General features: G+C 49.4%; 1 protein-coding gene across 1 annotated transcript in view; it reads left to right on the top strand.

Moving 5' to 3' along the window:
* The window catches only part of LARGE1 (LARGE xylosyl- and glucuronyltransferase 1), a 512482-nt gene that overhangs the window by 482130 nt on the left and 8589 nt on the right, over positions 1-21763 (top strand). Inside the window, exon 12 of the mRNA XM_030322309.1 lies at positions 19774-19920. Within this exon, the coding sequence (XP_030178169.1) occupies positions 19774-19920 (147 nt within the window). The remainder of the gene's footprint in view (positions 1-19773; positions 19921-21763) is intronic.

The raw sequence follows: 21763 nt of genomic DNA, 5'->3' as shown, positions 1-21763 counted from the left end.
AGAATTTGAACCAGTGTCTGTTAAACTCCAAGTGGGCAAGCCTCCCTGCTTCATACATGCCTGGCTACACCCAAACCAGGTAGGATCTGAATCCTTTCTCTCCTGCTCTCTTGCCCTCCCTCCCTCCCTCTGTGTGTGTGTGTGTGTATGTGTGTGTGTGTGTGTGTCCATCTGCCTCTGTCTCTCAGTCTTTCTCTTACTGTCTCCATCACTCTTTTTTTTTTTTTTTTGAAATGTTTGAGAGAGAGAGAGCACGCACAAGCTGGAGGTGGGACAGAGAGAGAATCCCAAGCAAGGCTCCCTGTTGTCAGTGCAGAGCCCGACATGGGCCTCGATCTCACGAACCGTGAACTCATGACCTGAGCTGAAATCAAGAGTCAGATGCTTAACCGACTGAGTCACCCAGGTGCCCCTGTTGCTCCCAGTGTTAAAAAAGCCTCTTCTTCCAAAACACTTTCAGCCATTTGTCCTGAAGCCAAAGCACAGGTGTGATCTAAGCTCCCTCCCCACCCTACTCTCTGGAGCAAGGGAAGGCAGCCTGTGTTCTCTGTCCACTTTTCTGAACCAGACTTCCTTCCAGGGTGATCTTGGGGTTTCATAACTTCAATCCCTCCCCTATGCACAGGAGGAGCCCCTTCCAATCTCCCTCTGTCTCCACCAGCAGGGTCTGCGACCCTGAAGCAGCATAACCCTCGGCCAGGGAGGATGGGAGGTGTCTTCCCGAAGAGCATGGGCTTTGGGGCTCCAGGAATGGATCTGTCCTCAGGCTCTGCTCCAGCTGGGCCTTGGAAGCCCAGTGTGTGGGCTCAGGGTGCCCCCGTGTGGCCAGACTGTGTTCTCAGCGCCTGAGTCGTGTAGATCTGAAGCTGCTGCAGCCTGCAGGCTCTGGGAGTCCCTCAGGAACAGACAGTGGTCGGGCCGCCCTCCACCAAGAAAAGAGAGGAATCAGGGTTAGACTGCGGGGCCCGTCCTCCCCCTGTGGAGCTATTCTGCGGGAGCACCTGAGGGGCCTCCATTCCCAGGAGTTAAGGTGAACTGGTCCTCTCTTAAGAGTGTGTGGTCTGCTCCCCACCTCCAAGCACTATTTTATTATCTTACCTCATGGGCATAACGGTTTTAAAAACCATCACACATGAACAGATATGTTTCTATGTTGTACTCCTATGTTGTACTGATCAAAGACTCTATTAATCTCTAATCAAGACCTTACTCAATATGAGGTAAGCAGTGTTGCCCGCTAATTAACATTTTCTTAACACCCAGTCACCTGAGGCTTGGTTGACCTTTGCCACCTTGTTACAGGAAGGTGTGTGGTCCCCTCAGGGGTTTTGAAATAGTGCACATGGCTTCTACTGCTCTGCTGCTCTCTTCACAGGCCCTTTAGCAGCCCAGAGACCCTACCCTGAGTGAGAAGAAATGATCTTGTCCAATCTTTTTTTTTATTAAGTTTTTCATTTTAATTCCAGTATAGTTAACATTCAGTGATATATTAGTTTCAGCTGTACAATACAGCGATTCAGCAGTTCTGTACATGACTCAGTGCTCAACATGATAAGCATATCTTTAATCCCCATCACCTATCCTCCGTCCCCCCACCCACCTCCTCGCTGGTAACCATCAGTTTGTTCTCAATAGTTAAGAGTGTGTTTCTTGGTTTCTCTCTTTTTTTTTCCTTTGCTCATTTGTTTCTTAAATTCTACATATGAGTGAGATCATATGATATTTGTCTTCTACTGACTGACTTATTTCGCTCAGCATTATATTCTCTAGCTCCATCTATGTGTAATAAATGGCAAGATTTCATTCTTTTTTATGGCTGATTAATATTCCGTTGTGGGGCATGTGTGTGTGTGTATATATGTATATATATATATATATATATATATACACCATATCTTTTTTACCCATTCATCTATCTGTGGACACTTGGACTGTTTCCGTATGTCTATTGTAAATAATGCGGCTATAAACATTGGGGTGCATGTACCCCTTTGGATTAGTGTTTGTGTATTTTGGAGGTAAATACCCAGTAGTGCAATTACTGGATCGTGGGGTAGTCCTATTTTTAACTTTTTGAGGAATCTCCACACTGTTTTCCAGAGTGGCTGCACCAGTTTGCATTCCCACCAACAGTGCAAAAGGGTTCCCTTTTCTCCACATCCTCACCAACACCTGTTGTTTCCTGTGCTATTGATTTCAGCCATGCTGACAGATGTGAGGTGGTATCTCATCACGGTATTGACTTGCATTTCCCTAATGATGAGTGATGTTGAGCATCTTTTCATGTGTCTGTTGAGCATCTGGATGTCTTCTTTGGAGAAGTGTCTGTTCATGTCTTCTACCCATTTCTTAGTTGGAGTATTTGGTTTTGGAGTGTTGCATTGTATTATCCAGTCTTCTCTTTAAAGTATACATGTGGAAACTGAGAACAGGGAAGCTGTGACTTGCCCGTCTAGAGTGAAAAGACATTATGACTCTCCTGATTCTTCTTCCCCTCCATCTTGTCATTCATTTAGTGTATGAACTTTTGTAAGGCACCTACTATGTGTCCCCATGTATGTGAGCCACACAGAGAGGAACTGTGAATCCCAGCATTTACAAGCCAGCAGGAATGACCATTAAAGATGTAAATTCTTGAGGTTCTGTGAGGGACTGTGCCCCCTCCCAGTGGAATTCACCTAGTCTGGGGTGGGAGGAAGGATGTCCTGAAGAAGATAGATCTAAGCGGAGGCTGAGTGGGAATTTGCTGGTAGAAGTAGCGATGTTCCAGGTAGAAGGAGCTGTCCATTCCAGAGGTGCAGGGTGGTGAGAGCCTTGATGAAGAGAACAGCAAGAGATGATGTGGCCAGAAATGTAAGCCAGAGTGGGTCCCGCAGAACTTCGTGTAAAACATGCTGAGGAGTTTGGACTCCGTGAGGGAGGAAAGCAATGGAAGATCATGGAGAGAATGGCCGGATTAGATGTTCATTTCAGGAGGATCATTCTGGTTGCTTTGTGAAGGATCTCAATCAGCAGGGCCAGAGGAAGGGGGATAAGTGAGGGGACGATTGCATTAATTCAGGTGGGAGGCACTGAGGGCCTGACCCAGGGATCAGAAGCAGCAGGGCGACAGTTAGATGGACCAGTGAGGGATCCTGCAGCTGAAATCAGTAACTTTCTGCAAAGGTGTCTAGACGTTGAAAGGGAAGAGGAATCTCTTCCAAGTGCTGCCACCCAAGTCTTCCTTTGCAAAGCCTTCACCCAGAAGTCCTGCCTGCTTTGGCCCACATGCTGGCCACCTGTTGATCTGCTGTGCCCATTCCTTCCAGGACTGGGCAGGATATCTTGGCATTGACTTTGAGTGTTATGGTGGACAGGACGCTGGCTGAGACCCAGGAATCCTGTTCCCACTCACCCCGTGTGCCGTAGTGAACTGTGTGACTTCCAGCAATCCTATTTTTAGCAGCCTGTTTCCGCATTGTAAAATGAAGAAATGAACTTTTATCAGGAGGCAGAAATGCAGTCTTGGCCTAAAAGAGCCAAGAATGCTGAGCCCAGCCCCCACCTCTGGCTGCTGGCTTCTCTCCACCCTAATTGTGGCATGATTGCTTTGGGAATGGGGGACAGGGCTGAGGTCTTCATATTTTTCAAGAGAACCTGGAAACTTGGATTTTTGTGTTTTGATTTTTAATGTTGACAACTAGTTTAAAGAACAAAAACAAAAACACTATTGAGCCCCAAATCAAATATGTCTTCAGGCTGAATAGAACTTCCCACCCCCATCCTGTGCCACCAGTTTGTGACCTCTGACCTAGGTAATTCCTAGGCACCAGAACTGGGGGGACTGGTCAGGAATATGATTCTATCAGGAGCCCCAAATAAGCACGTACTGTTCTTTTCATGTGAAGGTAACCATATTGGCTTGCCATCAGCTTCTGGAAAATTTTGTCCCCAGTGAACGGGATGAATGTGTTTCTGATCCAGACACTAAAAGTGGATGTGCTTCGTGACCAGTATTATATCACTACTTTGGGATGAGGTTAAGATTATATCATTACTTTGGGATGAGCTTGCCATGAGAGTTGTGGACCCCAACAAGGCCGGCGGACCCTCTTCGAGACTGACTTCTTCAGCATCGATTTCCAACAAAACGCTCTCCCCAAACTCTGTTAAAACGTTAATATTAAAAATGAGGATAGTTACAATTTCTTGAGCCCTTAACATGGGCCAGCAAGCCTGCCAGCTGCCTTGTTATACGTCACCTCTCTTGTTCACACTTCTCTGTGAGGTAACGGTTATTACAGGTGACCAAACTGAGGCCCCAGCGAAGTTAAATTTTAGTGTCAGCGGAGGAAGGTGGGCTTCCCTCTGTGACAGCCTGCTCCCTAATGGAAGGGGCCAGACCACTCTCAGACCCCGGGACACCAGCACAGGCTGACTGGCAGGCCTCTCATTGGACCCCCCCAGACATTCGTATCGTCCTTTTGGGGGGACCTTTCCCCACACAGTCCAGCATCATGGCTCCCCTCAGCAGTTGCTTACCAACCAGCTAATATTATAGCAAAAACAAACAGATCAATTGGAAAATAAGGAAATCAGTTATTCGCACGGACACAGCTGCAGGATTTCACTGAAATCTCTCCCCCGCCTCTTCGCCAGTTCCTCCTAAAGGAGCTGGTAGATGTGTGGCTTCCGCTGGATCTCAGAAGCGTCAAGTGGGATTCAGCGGGGCGCAGCAGACCTGCATCCGAATCCTGGTTCTTACCAGGTGTGTGACTTGGGGCAGTATCGTCTGTCCAATCCTATGTTTTCTCAATGAATAAAGGGGCTAACGATAGCCTCGTGTGAGGGAATGGTCAGTATACAGCACTCAGAATTGCTCACAACACTCAGAATTGGACTTCATTGCCAGGCCCCCACCCCCACCCCTTCCCACTGCAGACTGCCAGCTTTGGTGCCCCCGGGTGACTTCATATAACCGTCTCCACTTTTTTCCTTATAAAATGAGAAGCTGTGTAGTTATATTCACTTATTCAAAAAAATATTTAGTGAGTACCTATTATGTGCCAGGCAGCGTGCTGCATTGTGACAGTGCTGTCCCCGGAGTCATTCAGACTTGCCTTTCTTTTTCTTTTTTGTTAAGTTTATTTATTTTTGAGAGACAGAGAGAGAGGGAGTGCACAAGTAGGGGAGAGGGAGATACAGAATCTGAAGCAGGTTCCAGGCTCCGAGCTGTCAGCACAGAGCCCGACGTGGGGCTCGAATTCACAAACTGTGAGATCATGACCTGAGCCAAAGTCAGACGCTTAACCGACTGAGCCACCCAGGTGTCTCCAGCCTTGCCTTTCAATTCTGAGTACGCTTTACTCAGCTTTTAGTTGGCCTCCAGAAAGGTACTTAACTTTCTGTAACTTTTTTTTTTCTTCATTTGTGAAAAGGGGATCATATTATTCCTTTCCTCTTAAGGTCCTGGGAAAATTAAATATACTAGTATTTGCACAGCACCTGGCAAAATGCCTTGGAACGTGCTTCATTCCCCGAATTGTCATGGCTGCCGCAGCCCTGCACTGTTCCAGGTGCGGGGCTATCTCGGTGGGCAGAACAGGCCCCGTAGGTTCCTGCCCTCATGGGGTTTACATTCTAGGGGCTACTCTCAACTGTTGTTGCTGTTGCTGTTCTTGTTACGGGTACAGACAGACAGAGAAGATCCAGGAGCTCAGACTCACAACCAGGTGACCCAGTGTGGTGGACAGGGGAGGCCTCGAAAAGAGTTGGGTAGTCAATAATGGACTTGAAGGACTAACAGGCGTAGAGGCCTGATACATCCTGGCACTTTCAAGGGCTGTTCCGGAAGGTAGAGGGAGATCCATGAGACTGGGCAAGCTTCCCGCCCCTTTCACTAATCCTGAAGAATCCTCATCTTTGTTCACTGCCTGAAACTTAAAACATCTGCTTTGCAAATGTTGCTTTTGCTTTCTAGGGGACGAACATGCCACCCTACGCGGATACTGTATTCTGACAGCGTGCAGGAATGACAGATTTCAGTTTTATTCTGTTCTCTCCAGGATGATGTCTAACCACCTTCCCGCATCAAATTTCCCTTGGCACGCATAGCTTCTCTATAAATACTTGTTGAACGAGTGCAGAAATCTGAAAAGACCAGGCCGAGGTAGCACCAAGCAAGGCCGACTGGCTGCCTTCCAAGAGCCATGACTACATGGCACTTCCTTGGGTTAATTCATCATTTAATCCTGCTATCTCGATGACATTTAACGTTTATTGAGCACTTACTATGTGCCAAGCACTGTTACCAGCACTCTGCCTGTATCTTCTCATTTCACCTCATCACAACTCATTTTAGAGACGAGGTGGGTTAGATTAAGAAGCATGCCCTCAGGCACAGCATTGCCAAGGGGACAATTCACTTATCTTGGGCTTATCCCAAGGGTTCTACGCTTATGCTGTTTATTGCTCCCATTGCCTGATGGGCCCATGTCCACCGCCATCATGATGGCCACGCCCATCATCACGGGTTGTATTTGTCAAGTGCTATTCCATGCATTGGAGAGCTGTCTTCACCTCTACATGAGATAACCCATTTAAGCCTCACAACCGCCCCCCCCCCCCCCCCACCACACGCACAGAGAAGAGAAAGCTGTGGCACGACGGTGTAACTTGCTCGAGAGCACAAGCTGGTGAGGGTCCAGGTAGGATGTGAATCGGGCAGCCTGCCCCAAAGCTGCCCTCCTAACTTCGGGGGTATTGACTGCCCTCCCATAACCCACAGCCAACACTTAACAAAGTGCCCTCACAGAGAAAGCGCTCCCCGAAGTTTAGCCCTGATTGCTAACAGTAAATATGGTGGCCATGGGGTAGTTAAATAGGGGTCGGTAGGGATGTTGAGAATTAACGTGAGGTGGTGAATATGGAGTCCCTAGCGTGGAGCGTGGTGTTGTAACTATAGCTATTTCGTTGTTTAAAAATTTGCCCCCAAGACTCATTTTCAGCTTCTCTTTCTTCCTGACCCCTCTCTGACTGACAGGTTCTCTCTCTGGATATGTTAATGCCACCAATTTCGGAGCCAGGGGATCTTGCTGGGGCCTGGGAGCCCCCTGGCTCTCCAGACCTCATCCATTATGTGTGTCTTTTACAGTCGCATTCTCTGTGGGCAGCCTGATCACCCTCATTTGCAAGTCTTTGCTGTTGTCCCCACATACCTCCTGGAAGCCTGTCTGCCAGGAGCTCATTTCCTAGGCAACTGGAATAGGGTCTGAGTCCACCCTGTTACCTGCCTCCCTGTTCAGAGAGGAAGCAGGGCTGGCTGTGTGGGGCCTGCCTCTAAGGTTATCAGCACAGTAATCAGGACAGCGGCACTCTGCTCCTGCCTTCCCCCGCCCTGAGGGAGGCTGCTGAGCCCTCAGAGATGCGGTTCAGGTGAACCTGAACCTGGTTCAGAGCCCCAACACTCTGGTTAAAGCCATGCTTACATCTAGTGCTACTGAAGCTAGGTGGTTTAAGGGGTGGGGGTGGGGGCACCTGGAGACAGGGGCCTTTCCTAGCCTCCCTGAGACACACACACACACACACACACACACACACACACACACACGATGGGGTTGTGGAGTGGTGGGGGTGTGGAGCTGATGGCCAAGAAAGAATTCTTGAAACGTCTTTGGTGCAAAAAAAGGTGATTTTATTAAAGCACGGGGACAGGACCCTTGGGCAGAAAGAGTTGCATTATAAGTGTGAGGGGTGACCATTTATATACTATGGAGTTGGGGCGCCTGGGTGGCTCAGTCAGTTAAGCATCTGACTTCGGCTCAGGTCATGCTCTTGTGGTTTGTGAGTTCGAGCCCCACGTCGGGCTCTGTGCTGACAGCTCAGAGCCTGGAGCCTGCTTTGGATTCTGTGTCTCCCTTTCTCTCTGCCCCTCCCCTGCTCATGCTCTGTCTCTCTCCCCAGAATAAATAAACATTATAAAAAAATTGTATACTAGGGAGTTAGGGGAGGTAAAGACAAAAAAAAGGGTGGGGGGAGGAATTTCCAAATGAGCTTTCTATGCTAAAGAGGACTTCTAGGATACTGGAGACCTTGCTATTGTCAAGTTAAAGTTGTTTTCTCTCTAGTAAGACATTAGCGTTGGGACAGGAGGGGGTTGCTGGAGAAATGTGTGACTCTGTTCTATCTCAAGTATCTATCGGTGGGCTGCAGGTTATAAAGCAACTTAACTTTACCTACCATTCCCTCCTTGCCTGTTCCCCACATCACTGTGGAGGGGAGGGTGATTTGGGGGCTCCAGGAAACTAAGTCTGAGGATTTCTGGAGATTAGGCTGTTGAGAAGATTGCCTTTTTCTTGTAGTTTACTAAGACATTTGTAAACTAATGAAGACATGGGTCCTGCAGGACTGTGATCTCTATCAGTTAACCATTTGTTTTCTTTCCTTTCCTGTGTCCTTGGGCAGCCAGGAGTGCCTGAGTACTATCACACACATCCCACGGAGTGGGGGAGGGGTTGCGAGGTGTCAGCTTGCCTTATGCTCCCTCACCACACACACACACACACACACACACACACACACACACACACGAATGCCCTTCCTTGCCCCTACCCTGTTGGTTACACTTGTGGCCACACTAGCCTGCTGCTTCTCACCATCTGAGCTCACTTAGGGGTTTGGTTTGCACCCTGCCCACCCACTAGCTCCAGGAAGAAGCTGAAATCAGGAAAGGGTCTGAGGGTGAGCCTCAGACGTGTGCCTCAGCTTTCTCTTCAAGCAGGGACCACCTCAGCTGTGCCCACGTACTCCTGGAGAACATCACCAGAGAATGTGACCGCACAGCAGTCTGCGAAGGAACAAGGAAGGAAGGAGCGTTTTACAAGTGCCTTCTGTGTACCAGGCACTGTGCTACGTGCTCGATAAATATTCTCCTTTTTATGGCGACCCAGTCAGTGCACAGGGCTTCCATTCCCGTTATCCAAGCGAGAGGATGAACGTGCAGAAGATAAATGTGCCCAGAGGTCCTGTGGATTAAGGGGCAGGACCAACCACAATTTCAACCCAGTTTTGGAAACTCCATCATTTCCAAAGGATAACCTTCGAAATATCATCCTCTCCTCCATAGGACAACCATAGACGAATTCCTTCATTCTCTGTACACTTATTGAGTGCCTACTGTGTGCCAGAGCTAGATACACAGCCGTGGACGAGGTGCGTCCCTGACCTCAGGCCTGGCAGAGCTGACAGGTTACACACGCAGGCTGTCTGCATGCTGTGACAGCTGCCACCTCCCACCATCTCTAGCGAGCAGAACTGTCCAGAACCACCTCCCACGATCCCCAGCGAGCAGAGCTGTCCAGAAGGAAGCAGTCCCCAAGAAGATGTGGGCCCATCATCCGAGGGATGCGTCAAGGCCAGCAGAGGTGGGCAGGAGAGGTGCAAGGGCAAAGCTCCTCCTGCCGGCTGTGCACAAAGCCTTAAGAGAAAGCGTGAGGCCGTTCTGGGGTTTCAGAAATAGGTGCACACTCCAGCATAACTTTCCTTCCCGCCTCCCATCCCTTTTGAATATGACTTTCACCTAAGTCCCCAGGAGCCCGTAAGAGCTGCTTGGACTCCTTACAGCTCAGGTTTGATTAAACAGCATGCTCTCTGATATCGGAGCTGCCGACTGGGCTGTGCAAATGCAAGGCTCCGAGAGCTGATGAGCCTCCTCCTTCTCTCCTGGCATTTCGACGCCAGCCCCAGTGCCTTCAGCCCGTGGTTCCCAGCAGTCTGTCACTGGTCAGCATTGGCCCCAGCCATTCATCGCACTGCCACAAAATACCAGCTCAGCCAATTCTGTTATGGGAGCAGAAGTTCGCACGAGCAGAAATCAAGGATTCCCCCCCACCCCCACCCCTGCCCAAAGGTAGACAGAACAAGAGATATCCAAATGGTAACCAGCACCACAAGGGCTGATGCCCAAAGCAGTTCCCCGATCAAAGCCGACGCAAGGGGGAAGCTGCTGTCCAGAAATTCTGGGATGGAGTTCTCCAGCTGAGGGTAGAGGGCGTGGTCTTAGCACCAAATGAGAGAGGAGTCGGGGAAGATGGAAATGGAGAAGTGTCAGATTTGACAATGAAGGGACACCACTGATCGTGGCCAGATCCGGGGCCTCGATGGCAGACTCCACTTGTTTGAAGAAAGGAAATCGCCAGTGTGGGAGGCTCAGTAAGCCAGCACATCGGTGCTCACGTCTCCAGACACCGCCTGCGCTCTGGCCTCTGCCCCACCTGGCTGCTGTGAGGAAGGGTCTGCCGTGAGGATAAGCATACGGGCTGTAGCCACCGGTGTCTCCCTCCTTCCCGTTCCCACTGGCTCTTCCATCAGCTGCCTTGACCCATGGACTCCAAGAGGCTCAGTGCTCCAGGTGTAAAGTCCCCACGTGAACAGAGTTGGCTGAGACAGATCCCATGATTATTGATCTTTCCCAGTTATTTCTAAGCTGGTGCAGCCTTAACTAAAACAGTGATTGTCATCACCTTCACTTGATAATGATGATGTGATGACGGTGATTGCACCTGCCAGCTGGGTTATAAGGCAAATTGCTCAGCCTCTTGGAGTCTTAGTGGCTTCATCAGTAAACTGGAAATACTGGTGCCTGTGTCCTACATGGCAATGATTCAGGAAGTGAAGCATATAAAGTGTTTAAGATGCTTGGTACTGAACATACATAAGCATTCTTTACTACCGTCTCTTAACCACCTACAGTGAATGTACCAGGCATTTCTAAGAAATTCAGTTTCCCCAAACCTTATGTGTTTTCTCATTTTCAGAGCTTTGCAAATATTTAGAGCCCCCTCCCCTAACCAGGTAACTCCTGCTTCCTCAAACACAGTGGTGGGAAACTCTCTGTGACTCTGCACCAGAGAGCCCTGCACTCCTGTCTTCCTCCCCCCCCTGCACTTTGAGCTCTGTGCAGACAGAGGTTATATCTGTTCATTCAGCTCTCTACTCCGTTTCTATGCCTGGTTTCATAAATGTCCATTAATTAATGAGTGTAGTATCTCAGTTCTGTTAATAACCAGGTCTGTGAAGTGTTTATTATCAAGATAAGGAAACAAAAGCCCAGAGAGTTGAGCTAATTGCCCCGATTGTACAATTAGTGAAGGGGTAGAGTTCAGATAGGATCTCTGTCATCTAAAAGATCACACTTGGGGCGCCTGGGTGGCTCAGTCAGTTAAACGTCCGACTCTTGCTCTTGCTTAGGTCATGATCTCAAAGTTCATGAGTCTGAGCCCCACATCAGGCTCTGTGCTAACAGTGTAGATCCTGCTTGGGATTCTCTCTCCCTGCCCCCTTCCCCTTCCCTTGCAATCTCTCTCTCTCTCTCAAGATAAATAAACTTAAAAAAAATTTTTTTTTAAATAAAGATCACGCTCTTTCTTACTATTCAGCCTCCTTCAAACTGGCACCCCCCTGAGGGAGATTCAGCCCTCAAATGCATTGAATTTTAGCTGGCTCCTCCTGAAACTTCAGGCTACCTGGCCACAGGGATGCCACAATGCCATGTGGCTACCACACAGCAGGAGTTGAAGAGCATCTCAGTGAGGGGTGTGGGTCCCGGTTCATCCCATCCCCTGCCCTTTCCCCCTTTTGCCTGCCCAGCACTGACACCTGATGTCCGCTATCCTCCACCGCCCTGCCTGCCCTGCGGCTGTGCCCCCCTCCCTCCCACCCAATATAGACCGAAACAGGCGATAATTCCAAAACCATTTCTTCCTATTCAAATTTGACTGTGTTGTCTCCTTTTTAAAAAATTTTTTAAGTTGTATTTATTTTGAGAGAGAGAGAGAGAGCATGAGCAGAGGAGGGGCAGAGAGAGGGAGACAGAGAAAATCCCAAACAGGCTCTTCACTTCAGCATGGAGCCCAATGCAGGGCTCGAACCCGCAAACCGTGAGATCATGACCTGAACCAGAATCAAGAGTCAGATGTTTAACCGACTGAGCCACCCAGACGCCCCTCTCCTTTTTATGTACATTGGAGATAGATTATTTTTCTCATTTTGTTTTCCTAAAAATAACATCAAATGGGGTTGGCAGTGCCTAACCCCACACCCGTGAGAGAGGAAGCTTTTGTTTCAGGGAATTCTGAACAGAGCAGAGTGCAGGTAAGTAGAGAGGAAGGAGTTAGCTAATCCTTTGAGGGAAACTGGCAAGTAACTCAAGTCCCATTTGCAGGCAAATCGTGACCCTTTGTGGGACCCCTAGAGGGTCTAAATGGAAAACTTGGCCTCCTCTCCTGGCTCCCAGCACACTGTTAAGAGGTCAGGTGTCAGTGGGGAGGTTTTACTTATTTCCTCTCCACCGCACCATGCCAGTCAGTTCTTTCCAACCTCTAATCACATAAGGTGAAACTAAACATTTTTCACAGCAAAGATACTCATGACAACAAGGTTGTATGTTTTTGCCAAGTGTAAGGTCCCATTTCTTGGCGAGTGACCCTGGCCTCTCTGAACACCCCTGCTTCCGCCATAGCCAGCCTCTTCTGACCATCAGCGTGCATGATGGGTGGGGGACGAGGGGCCAGCATGGTGACGTGGATCCCGCTCCTGACAAATGATTTGACCCTCCTCTTACGTTGATTTGGTTCGTTTCTGCAGAAGTACGGGCAGGCCGTGCCAAATGGCCATGGCTCTCACACCCACCCATTAGCTGGTCTTGGCTGCTGCTTCGGGTCCAGGTGGCAGCCAGCAAGGGAGAAACCACGTTGCCAAAATCCAGTGGTCAGTGCCCGCTTCTCCTCTTCACTCCTCCACAGCATTTGACCGCTGATGGCTGCTCCATTTCTTTCTTCGTGGCTTACCAAAGTACATCCCTGTCTCCCGGTGGTTCTTGACTTTATTAGTCCCTCTCTGTAATTCTCGTCGCTGGCTACTTCTCTTCTCACTCCACCGTCCCTCTGTGATGTTCAGTCTTGTGGCTTTAAAGGCATCTGCCACTGATCCCCAGTATAGCTCCACCCAGCCCTGTCCCTTGACCTCAAAACTCCTATGTCCCAGTGGCCTTCTCGGTGCCTCTGCTCAGTTCTCCCATGAGCATCTCAAATGAACTGTTCAAAACTGAAGTCTCATCTTCCCCCAAAAGCCCACACCAGCATCTCTGTTGATGGCAACTTGTCTTCCCATGATGCAAGCCAAGAGCCTTGGGTCACCTCCTGTACTCCACTTTCACAGCCCACGCCCAGTGGGTCAGGAAATCCTGCTGGCTCTAAAACCAGGCTAGTCTTTTTGCCTTCATTGTTACTAGCTTGGTCCAAGCTAGCTCACCTGCATCACCTCAGGAGCCTCCTGACTGATCTCCCTGCTTCTGCCTGTGCAGCACTGGAACCTCTTACCAACAAGGCAGCCAGAGAGACCCTTCTTTTTTAGAGAGTGAGAGAGAGAGAGAGAGAGAGAAAGCAGGGGAGAGGGGCAGAGGGAGAGATAGAGAGACTTAAGCAGGCTCCACTCTCAACACAGAGCCCAACACATGGCTCAATCCCATGACCCTGGGATCATGACCTGAGCTGAAGTCAAGAGTCAGAAACTCAACCAACTGAGCCACCCAAGCACCCCTGGAGGGATTCTTTTAATATAGAAAGCAGCCCATCTCACCCCTTAGCTCAGAGTCCCCAGTGGCACTGCATCTCACTAAGTAAAATCCCAAGACCTCTGTATTGGTCTCCTGTGGCTGCTGTCACAAATCACCACGAACATACTTGAAAACAACACAAACGTATTATCTTACAGTAGTGGAGGTCAGGATCGGAAATCAGTCTTTCAGGGCTGAAATCAAGGCACCCCAGGCTGCGTTCTTTCTGGAGGCTCTAGGGGAGAATGTCTTGCCTTCTAGGGGGATCCACATTCTTTGGCTTGTGGCCACCTCACCCCTACCTCTGCTTCCATCATCCCGTCTTTCTTTCTGACTCTGACCCTCCTGCTTCTGTCTTATAAGGACCCTTGTGATTACACTGCACTCACTCAAGTAAAACAGGATCATCTTTCCATCTCAGCATCTTTAATCACATCTGCGAAGTCCTATTTGCCAAGTAAGGTTGCGTGTTGCCAGGTTTCTGGGATTAGGACATGGACACTTTCGGAGGAGAGGGAGTGCCGTTCTCTTGCCCACCTCAACCTTCAGTGATCTACACGACCCCATGTGACCTGCAGCACCCCTTCTTCCCTCGTTGCCTCTCTGGCCCCACTTTTAGGGACTCTCCCTGTTCCTTATTGTGCTCTTGTCGTTAGGACCTTTGCACTGGCTGCTTCCTTAGCCTGGAAAGCGCCTGCCCCAGATCACATGACTGCTCCCTCACTTGCTGCTCACCCTTCTCCGTTAGGCCCTCCTGGACCGCCCTATCTAAAACTGCCACCCACTCCCCACCCCTGGCATTCCTAATAACCCTCACCCAGCCCCTTCCTCTCTCACAGAAATTCTTGCTTTCCAACAGTAATTCACTTACTGTTGTGTCTCCGTCCTGGAAATGTCAGCTCCATGAGGACAGGAATGTCTGCCTGTTGTATTTACTGATGTATCCCAAGTGCTCACACAGCCTCTGGCACGTGGTGGAATAAGTGAGGACATGAACAGATGAGTAGCAGAGTCAGACCTTGGCCAGTGCTGGCGCCAGCCTTTGGGACCCCAGTCAAGCCGCTGTGAGAAGATGGGTGGGCAGTCGTGCTAGTGGCCGTCGTGCATGGTGTGGTTACCGTCTGCAGGGCTCTGTTTAAGTGCTGTGTGGTCCTCACAGACCCCCTCTGAGACTAGTGCTGTTGTCACCTCCCCTGTGATCACAGATACAGAAACTGACAGAGAGGATAAGTGATCCACCAGGATGCAATGCTAGGCAGCCCAAGCCCTTGTCCTCACCACTGATGGGGTGAAGTGAGAAGAGCTCTGCAGTGCCCTGCTCCTTATTTCTCTGAGATGCTCTTCTGTAATCTCTTCGTGCCTGGTACCTGTTTCCCTGGTGACAGAGACCTGCCTCTTGGGCAGAGGATGGGGTGAAAAGAGGTTGAGAGAGATGGAGGGAGGGGTGTATGTGCTTGTGTGTATGGATGTGCACACGCATTGGTCAGGACCAGTCTTGGGGTTTGGTCATTCGAAACCCTAGGAAGCCTGTCTACCTTACAGGGTACCCTTTCGTGCTGTTCCTTTGACATGACACTGAGCCCGGGTGAGCCTACAGTCCGCTCTCTGCCACCCCGTCAGCTGGTATAGGAATCCTCACTGCTCATGTCCTCTCCCCTGCTCACCACTTTTCCCAGGCAAGAGCAAAGCAGGCGGTATTTGTAGACTTGAGCAGGCTATGGGGAGATGCCTAGGGAAGATGTGCAGGAGAGAGCACTAGTAGGGCTCGAAGACAGACGCTATCCGGCGCACGGTCTCCCTCCCCCCCCCCCCCCCCCCCACCGTCAGCTCGGCCGGATCAGACGGGGCCAAACTTAATCTGCCGGGAACACCTGACTTGTTTTGGACATGAAGAAGGACCCAGAGAGCTGGCTGGAGACAGAGATCTAACACAGTCTGTCTCCGTAGATAAGCAGCTTGGCAGCCAGAGTCCCGCCCCAGGTGTGAGAGTGTGTTGTATTTCCCGCCTCCACTGCACTCACGCATCTCCTGCAACAGGCCCATCAGTAAGCTGAGCCGGAAAGGGGAAGGGGGTTGTTTGTGAAGCAGCTATTCTAAGTCAGGCACTGGGTCGGGCTCTAGAGGGACTGTCCTGCTTCATCCTTTCAGCAGCCCTGTTGGTAAGAGTCATCATCTCCACTTTGTAGACGGGGAACCTGTGAGCAGGAGAAATGGAGCATCATGCCCAAGGTCATAAGAGAGTGGCAGGCAGGATTTGAACCCAGTGCTGGCTGGCTCCAGGTCACTTGCATGTGCTGCACAGGGTTCTGAACTACTTCAGTAGAAGCCTAAGGTTTCTTTTAAGAGTCCCTCAGTCCAGGGGCACCTGGGTGGTTCCATTGGTTAAGTAAGCATCCCACTCTTGATTTCGGCTCAGGTCATGATCTCACAGTTGTGGGTTCGGGCCTTGTTTTCAGGCCTTTATTTCCAGTCAGCTGATTGTAAACGTTAATTATATCCATGAAATATTTTCATTGCAACACCTAGATGAGTGGTTCCACCAAACAGCTGGCAGCATTGCCTCCCTAAGTTGGCACATAAAAGCAACCGTCATAGGCTGAACCATCACATATGCAGTGCTTAACGCGTGCTAGGCATGGCACCAAGTATTTCCATATGCACGTGTGCTTTTCCTCACCAAAATATTTAACGAGAGCATGAACTCTGAATCTCAGAATGGTTCAAGTGACTTTCTAGAGTCAGAACTAGAAGCTAAGTGTGTCTGGTTGCTCCTGTACCAGACTGCCTTCTAGAATCTTCAGTGTTAATCTAGATTTAGGATTCTAAGAGGAATGAGTGAAGTCACCAAAAGTCACTCAGCCTGTCAGGGCTGGCTCCAGAACTCAGGTCTCTTGGCTCCCGGTCTAGCCTTCTTACCTCAACTATATTGCCCCTCTGTTCCCTGAAGATTCTGCATTGGAAACACTCATCTCCTGCAGGACTCACTTTCCAGGTAGATAGTGGAGGCATGCTGTGCATCCCTAGGTGGTCCACAAACCCCCAGCAAGGGAAGGAAGCCGTGTGGAAGGATCCAAGCTGTCTTTGCCATGTCCATGAGCAGATGTGCTCAGAGTCAGTATCCTGGAACCACTTTACTGCTGCAACAACTTCGTAATGAGACCCATTCAGGACATCAATATCAGAACCTCTTTGAACTGAGTCTGTAATGGGCCTACCTAGGGACAAACCCATCTTTGTGGCAGTGCGTGTTTCAGGGAGATTAAAGGGAATTTGCAGAAAGCACTCCAGAATCTGATGCTCTCTATGCAGGGAAATAAGGCTTTCTCGGGCTGCATTTTGTGAAGCATGCTGCTTACTGGGTCTGCTTACTCTGGGCCTTGCAACTTATCGATCAGGGTGGTTTGGCTGCAAGCAACAGAAACCAATGGCAGGCAGCTTAATAAAAATGAAAAGAAATCAAAGGAAAACAAGACAAAAACTAGTTGAGTGGTATTTCTTATGGAATCAAAGTAGAATCTGGAAAAAACAATACCTGAGACCATAATTAACCTGGGCAGCTCTGGGCCCCTCTGCAGCAGAAGTTCAGAAGCCTCGGGGCGCCTGAGTGGCTCAGTTAAGCATCCAACTTCGGCTCAGGTCATGATTTCATGGTTTGTGAGTTCGAGCACCACATCAGGTTCTGTGCTGACAGCTCAGAGTCTGGAGCCTGCTTCGGATTCTGTGTTCCGTTCACTCTGCCCCTCCCCTGCTTGTGCTCTCTGTCTCTCAAAAATAAATTAAGATGTTAAAAAAAAATCTTTTTCGAAGTTCAGAAGCCTCTAGAGTGCTGCCTGACATTAGTACATGTCAGCTCTTTGGTTTTCAGTCTCTGCATCTCCGTTCAAACTTCCAAGAGTGAGAAACTGATTTGCTCAGCCTGAGTCAAGTGTCTGCCCCTGAACACTGCCCTGGCCGTGTGTTCTGGGAGCTGCTCCTCCACACAGGGACGACGAGAAGGGGAGTCATCTTTGAGCAGGCAGCCTGAGAAGTGGTCACCGTGACTGTGATTATAAAAGTAATAGAGATAGACACACGTGCATTCCTGGATCTCTGTTGTGGCTGTGTATGCACGCTTCGCCCATCCCTTTGTGGTTCAGAGCTACTGGCCTCCCACGCTTTTTCCAATTATCTTAACACAATTATCTGCAAATGCAATCTTGGGCTTTTAGCATCCTGAGATATTTGAGACGAGAATGTAAATACCAGGCAGGAAAGATGCGGCCTATTTTGTTCAGCCTGTGTCTCCCAGTGTCTAGTGTGGTGCCTGGCACATAGTGGGTGTGCTCAGTGATTGTTCAATAAGTAGCAACTATCTATCCATGCTGGGAGGGGGGGACCTCCCAACCCCTCCTGCCTGGTAGTTGCAGGGGCTCTGCTACCTGGTGAGTCCAGGGAAATTCTGTAGATCCATGTGTCCCATCCTCAACACCCAGAACCAGTAGATAAGGTATCTAGTTTTCCTGGAGGAAAGGTGACGAGCCTCAGTTCTGCTGATGTCTAATATAGGATTGATATAGAAGAGAATGCTTGGCCGTGGATGAGGGAATCTTTGGTGTTTGAAGCCATGAAGTCATTGTTCAGAGACACAAAGCAGGAGAGGAACGCAGACCAAAGCTGTCTGACTCAGACTACTTGTCCTCCAACTGGCTAAATATAGCTCACCCAGATTCTATCTTGGTGTCACCCTCTATGAGTCTCCCCAGAAATAGTGCCATCGGGACCATATATGATTTGGTATATAGTGAACATAACACGAGCCTAATTCTAAAGAATGAACTACAAATGATATTCAGAGCATTCTAAAATGACCTTCTGGTCCATCTCTCAGCCACCTCTACTCAAGGGGACACTGGTGCTACCCCTTAAGCAAGGGTAACTTCTGAGACCTGTCCTTATTCTGACCTCATCATGGATGGATACCAAGCCCTGCCTCATCCTTCTCAAACTGCGGCTCTGTTCTTGCCCCACGCTGGCCCGGGCTAACAGTTTCTAAATGGTAGCATGACTTCCCTTTGCAGACCAGTCCCTGCTTACGCATAGGCTCAAAGTTGTGTCGAGTGAAGTGACTTTAACAATACGGTGATTGTATTGCTATGGAACTGCTGCTTCCAGTATTTTGCAAAATGCCTTCCAGTGCCTCGATTCCCCCAAGGAAGACTTCAGAGATAATAAGCAAATAGCCCTTGCTGGTATTGAGACCCGAGAGTCAGTGGTCTGAGCAGGAAGCCAGAATGAAGTACCATAGTTGTGGCCAAAAGGGCTCATAGGAAGACCAAAGCTGGAATACTGATGGTGTCGTGGCAGAATAGTGACCTTTTGTTGCTACAAGTCAGCCATGTGCCGAGTGTACCGAACAGCATTTGTATTTATATTACCTCGTTCAGCCTCCACAACAGCTCCAGGAGGGAGAGATCATTGCCCCGTTTTAGGGAGGAGGAACTGAGGTAGTAAGAAGCTAAATTACTTGCCTGGTACAAGACCCATCATCTTTCTGTGCCCATTACAAACCTCCTGCTCTTCTCCCCTTCAGAATGGTGGCCACAGAGCTAGGCAATGGCAGACGAATTTAGAAGGGCAGGAGCTGGGTCTCAGGGGAGTCGAGCAGAAGGCCAGGGTCAAAGGTAGGAGTGAGTAAGAGGATGGAGAATGTCCCACCCTTGCATGGAATACCAAAGTTCTATTGTATTGGGTGCTGGCTGCAAGGGGCAGGCCTGGCTAGTTTAAAGGTTCAGGGTCTGGGGGATTCAAGGGGTTGAGGAGTCCAAGAGAGGCGACCCAGAAATGCCCAGGTTGGTGATCACGTCATCAGCTTTACGTCTGACGATGCCATGTGGCCAGTGGCACAGCAGGAGTGTGCGGCCAGCGCAGTGGCTCCTGCAGGCTGAGCTCCAACCCCCCGTGAGTCCTTGGAGACCTGCCTTCTGCACTTGGCTCAGAGGTGACATTGCTTCTCTGGACTCCTGAGTGGTATTGGACTGGCTGCTTGGCCTCCCCAAGCCTCGGTTTCCCCATCTTTAAACTGAGAGTTTGACTTGGGCTTTCTGTCCTCCACCCCCTTGTGCCAACCCTCTCCCTGTCCTCACGTGGGAAAGGCCTTTGCCTGGTATCATGAGACCCTGTTTCTGCCTGCCCTCTCTCTTCAGGAAGTCTGTCATCCAGCTTGACCTTGCCAGCACCAAGAAAGCGATGATTGTCCCTGCATTCGAGACACTGCGCTACCGGCTGTCTTTCCCCAAGTCCAAAGCGGAGTTGCTGTCAATGCTGGACATGGGGACTCTCTTCACATTCAGGTGAGTTGCCCTCGGTGCCATCCCTCCTGGGGGTGTCCGGGACCTTCTTGGAAACCCAGGCACCAGAGCTGCTGGCCCAGAAGTTTGTTGCTACATTAAACCATTTAAAGGCCAGAAGAAGCACCGTTGGCCCCCGCTAGGTCTTTGGAATATTCTTTCTCTTCCCACATGCCGTGTGCTCTGTTTTGCACATGGGTGGTGGACATCATGTGTCCAGATGGAAGGATCGGGTCATCAGGTAGGAAGTTCAGCTTACACTTGATCCCATCTCCTCTCTCTGAATTCTCTCTTTGGTTTGTTTGTTACTTCATTCATCTGGGAAATGGGTTCGTCCTGTTAGCATGATGACCCCTATTCCCCCTTTTCCTTTTTCTGTGAGTGGTCTGGTCTCCAAGGTCCTCAGGCCTAGGATGGGCTCATGTAGCTTCAACAACTAATGGCATCAAGGTGACTGCAGGGTCAGATATAGCAGATGGGGCCACTGACTTTGCTATTGCCCAAGTGACAGGTCTGAACAAGCCTCTCATTTGCCTGACTTTCCAAGTTCCCAAAGTCCTGCAGGAGCATCGCAGGGGAGCTGCCCTGCCACCTGTCCACAGTGCCCAGGGAGCGTGTGCACCTGCACAGGTGGGAAGGGGCTCCGACTCCCAGAAACAGGCTGTAAGTATAAACAGTAAGTGTAGTGCCCTTGGGGGAAGTACGAGTCCTCCCCGGTCTCATGACAAAACAGTCTGAAGACAGAGCCACTGCTCCCATCTCCGATTTTACAGAGAAGCCTCTGCTTTGAACAGTGTAAGAATGGCCAACGCCACCTTGGAGTGAAAAATCATACATTTCTAGGCAACCCGAATTTTACCAAAAAGATTGTAATAGTGGGGCACCTGGGTGGCTCAGTCAGTTCAGTGGCCAGTTTCGGCTCAGGTCGTGATCTCATGGTTCATGGGTTCAAGCTTTGCATCGGGTTCTGTTCTTACACCTCAGAGCCTGGAGCCTGCTTCAGACCCTCTGTCCCTGCCTCTCTCTGCCCCTCCCCCACTAATGCTCTGTCTTTCAAAAATAAATAAACATTAAAAAAAATTTTTTAATAAATAAATTTTTTAAAAAGATTGTAATAATAACTTAAGTTTCCATACTACTACTAAGTTACTAGAAGTTTCTAGAAGGTTTTCTCAAACAAGTTTTATTTTGGGAAAGTACCTTCATGAGATAGGTTATTCATTCAACAATTCGGAGATGATCCTTTTACACATTTTATACAGATAAACTGAGGAGTGGAGGGGACCTGCTTATGCCAGGACTTGAACCCCAACCTTCTTCCGGTATCCAGAATTCTGGAAAGTGATCTGAAATCACTTGGTTTAATACCTGCCCCCCCAAACGAAGACTTCTTTCTTCTTGGAGAAAAAATAACAACAACTACCAGGTTTTGAATATATAACTTCTGCCAGACACTGTCATCAGCTCATGGAATCCTCACAACAAATCCATGAGGCAGATAACTGTTATTCCCCTTCTACAGATAAAGAAACTGAGACTCTGAGAGGCTAAATAACTTGCCCAAAGACACATCGCCAGTACGTGGCAGAGCCTGGATTCAGACCAGGTCTTAGGAGCTGCACAGCCAGTGCTTTTAAGTCTAATACCATTGGACTGGGTCCTGAATGTTCCCACCAGTCAGTGTCAGAAGATAAAGGTAAACATGGAGGCACTGAGACCAAAATCAGTCTGAGTTTCCTACAGATGCCATAGCCTCATGGCTCCACGCCTGGTACATTTCCAAGGCATCTTTCCTTCCATCCCCATCCCCAGGTGATCTGAGAACTCATTTCAAGGCCATGTCTGT

Source organism: Lynx canadensis, chromosome B4, assembly GCF_007474595.2.
Source record: "Lynx canadensis isolate LIC74 chromosome B4, mLynCan4.pri.v2, whole genome shotgun sequence".
Taxonomy (NCBI): Eukaryota; Metazoa; Chordata; class Mammalia; order Carnivora; family Felidae; genus Lynx; species Lynx canadensis.
Note: the sequence above shows the minus strand (reverse complement) of the source record. Positions and strands in the feature narration are given on the sequence as shown.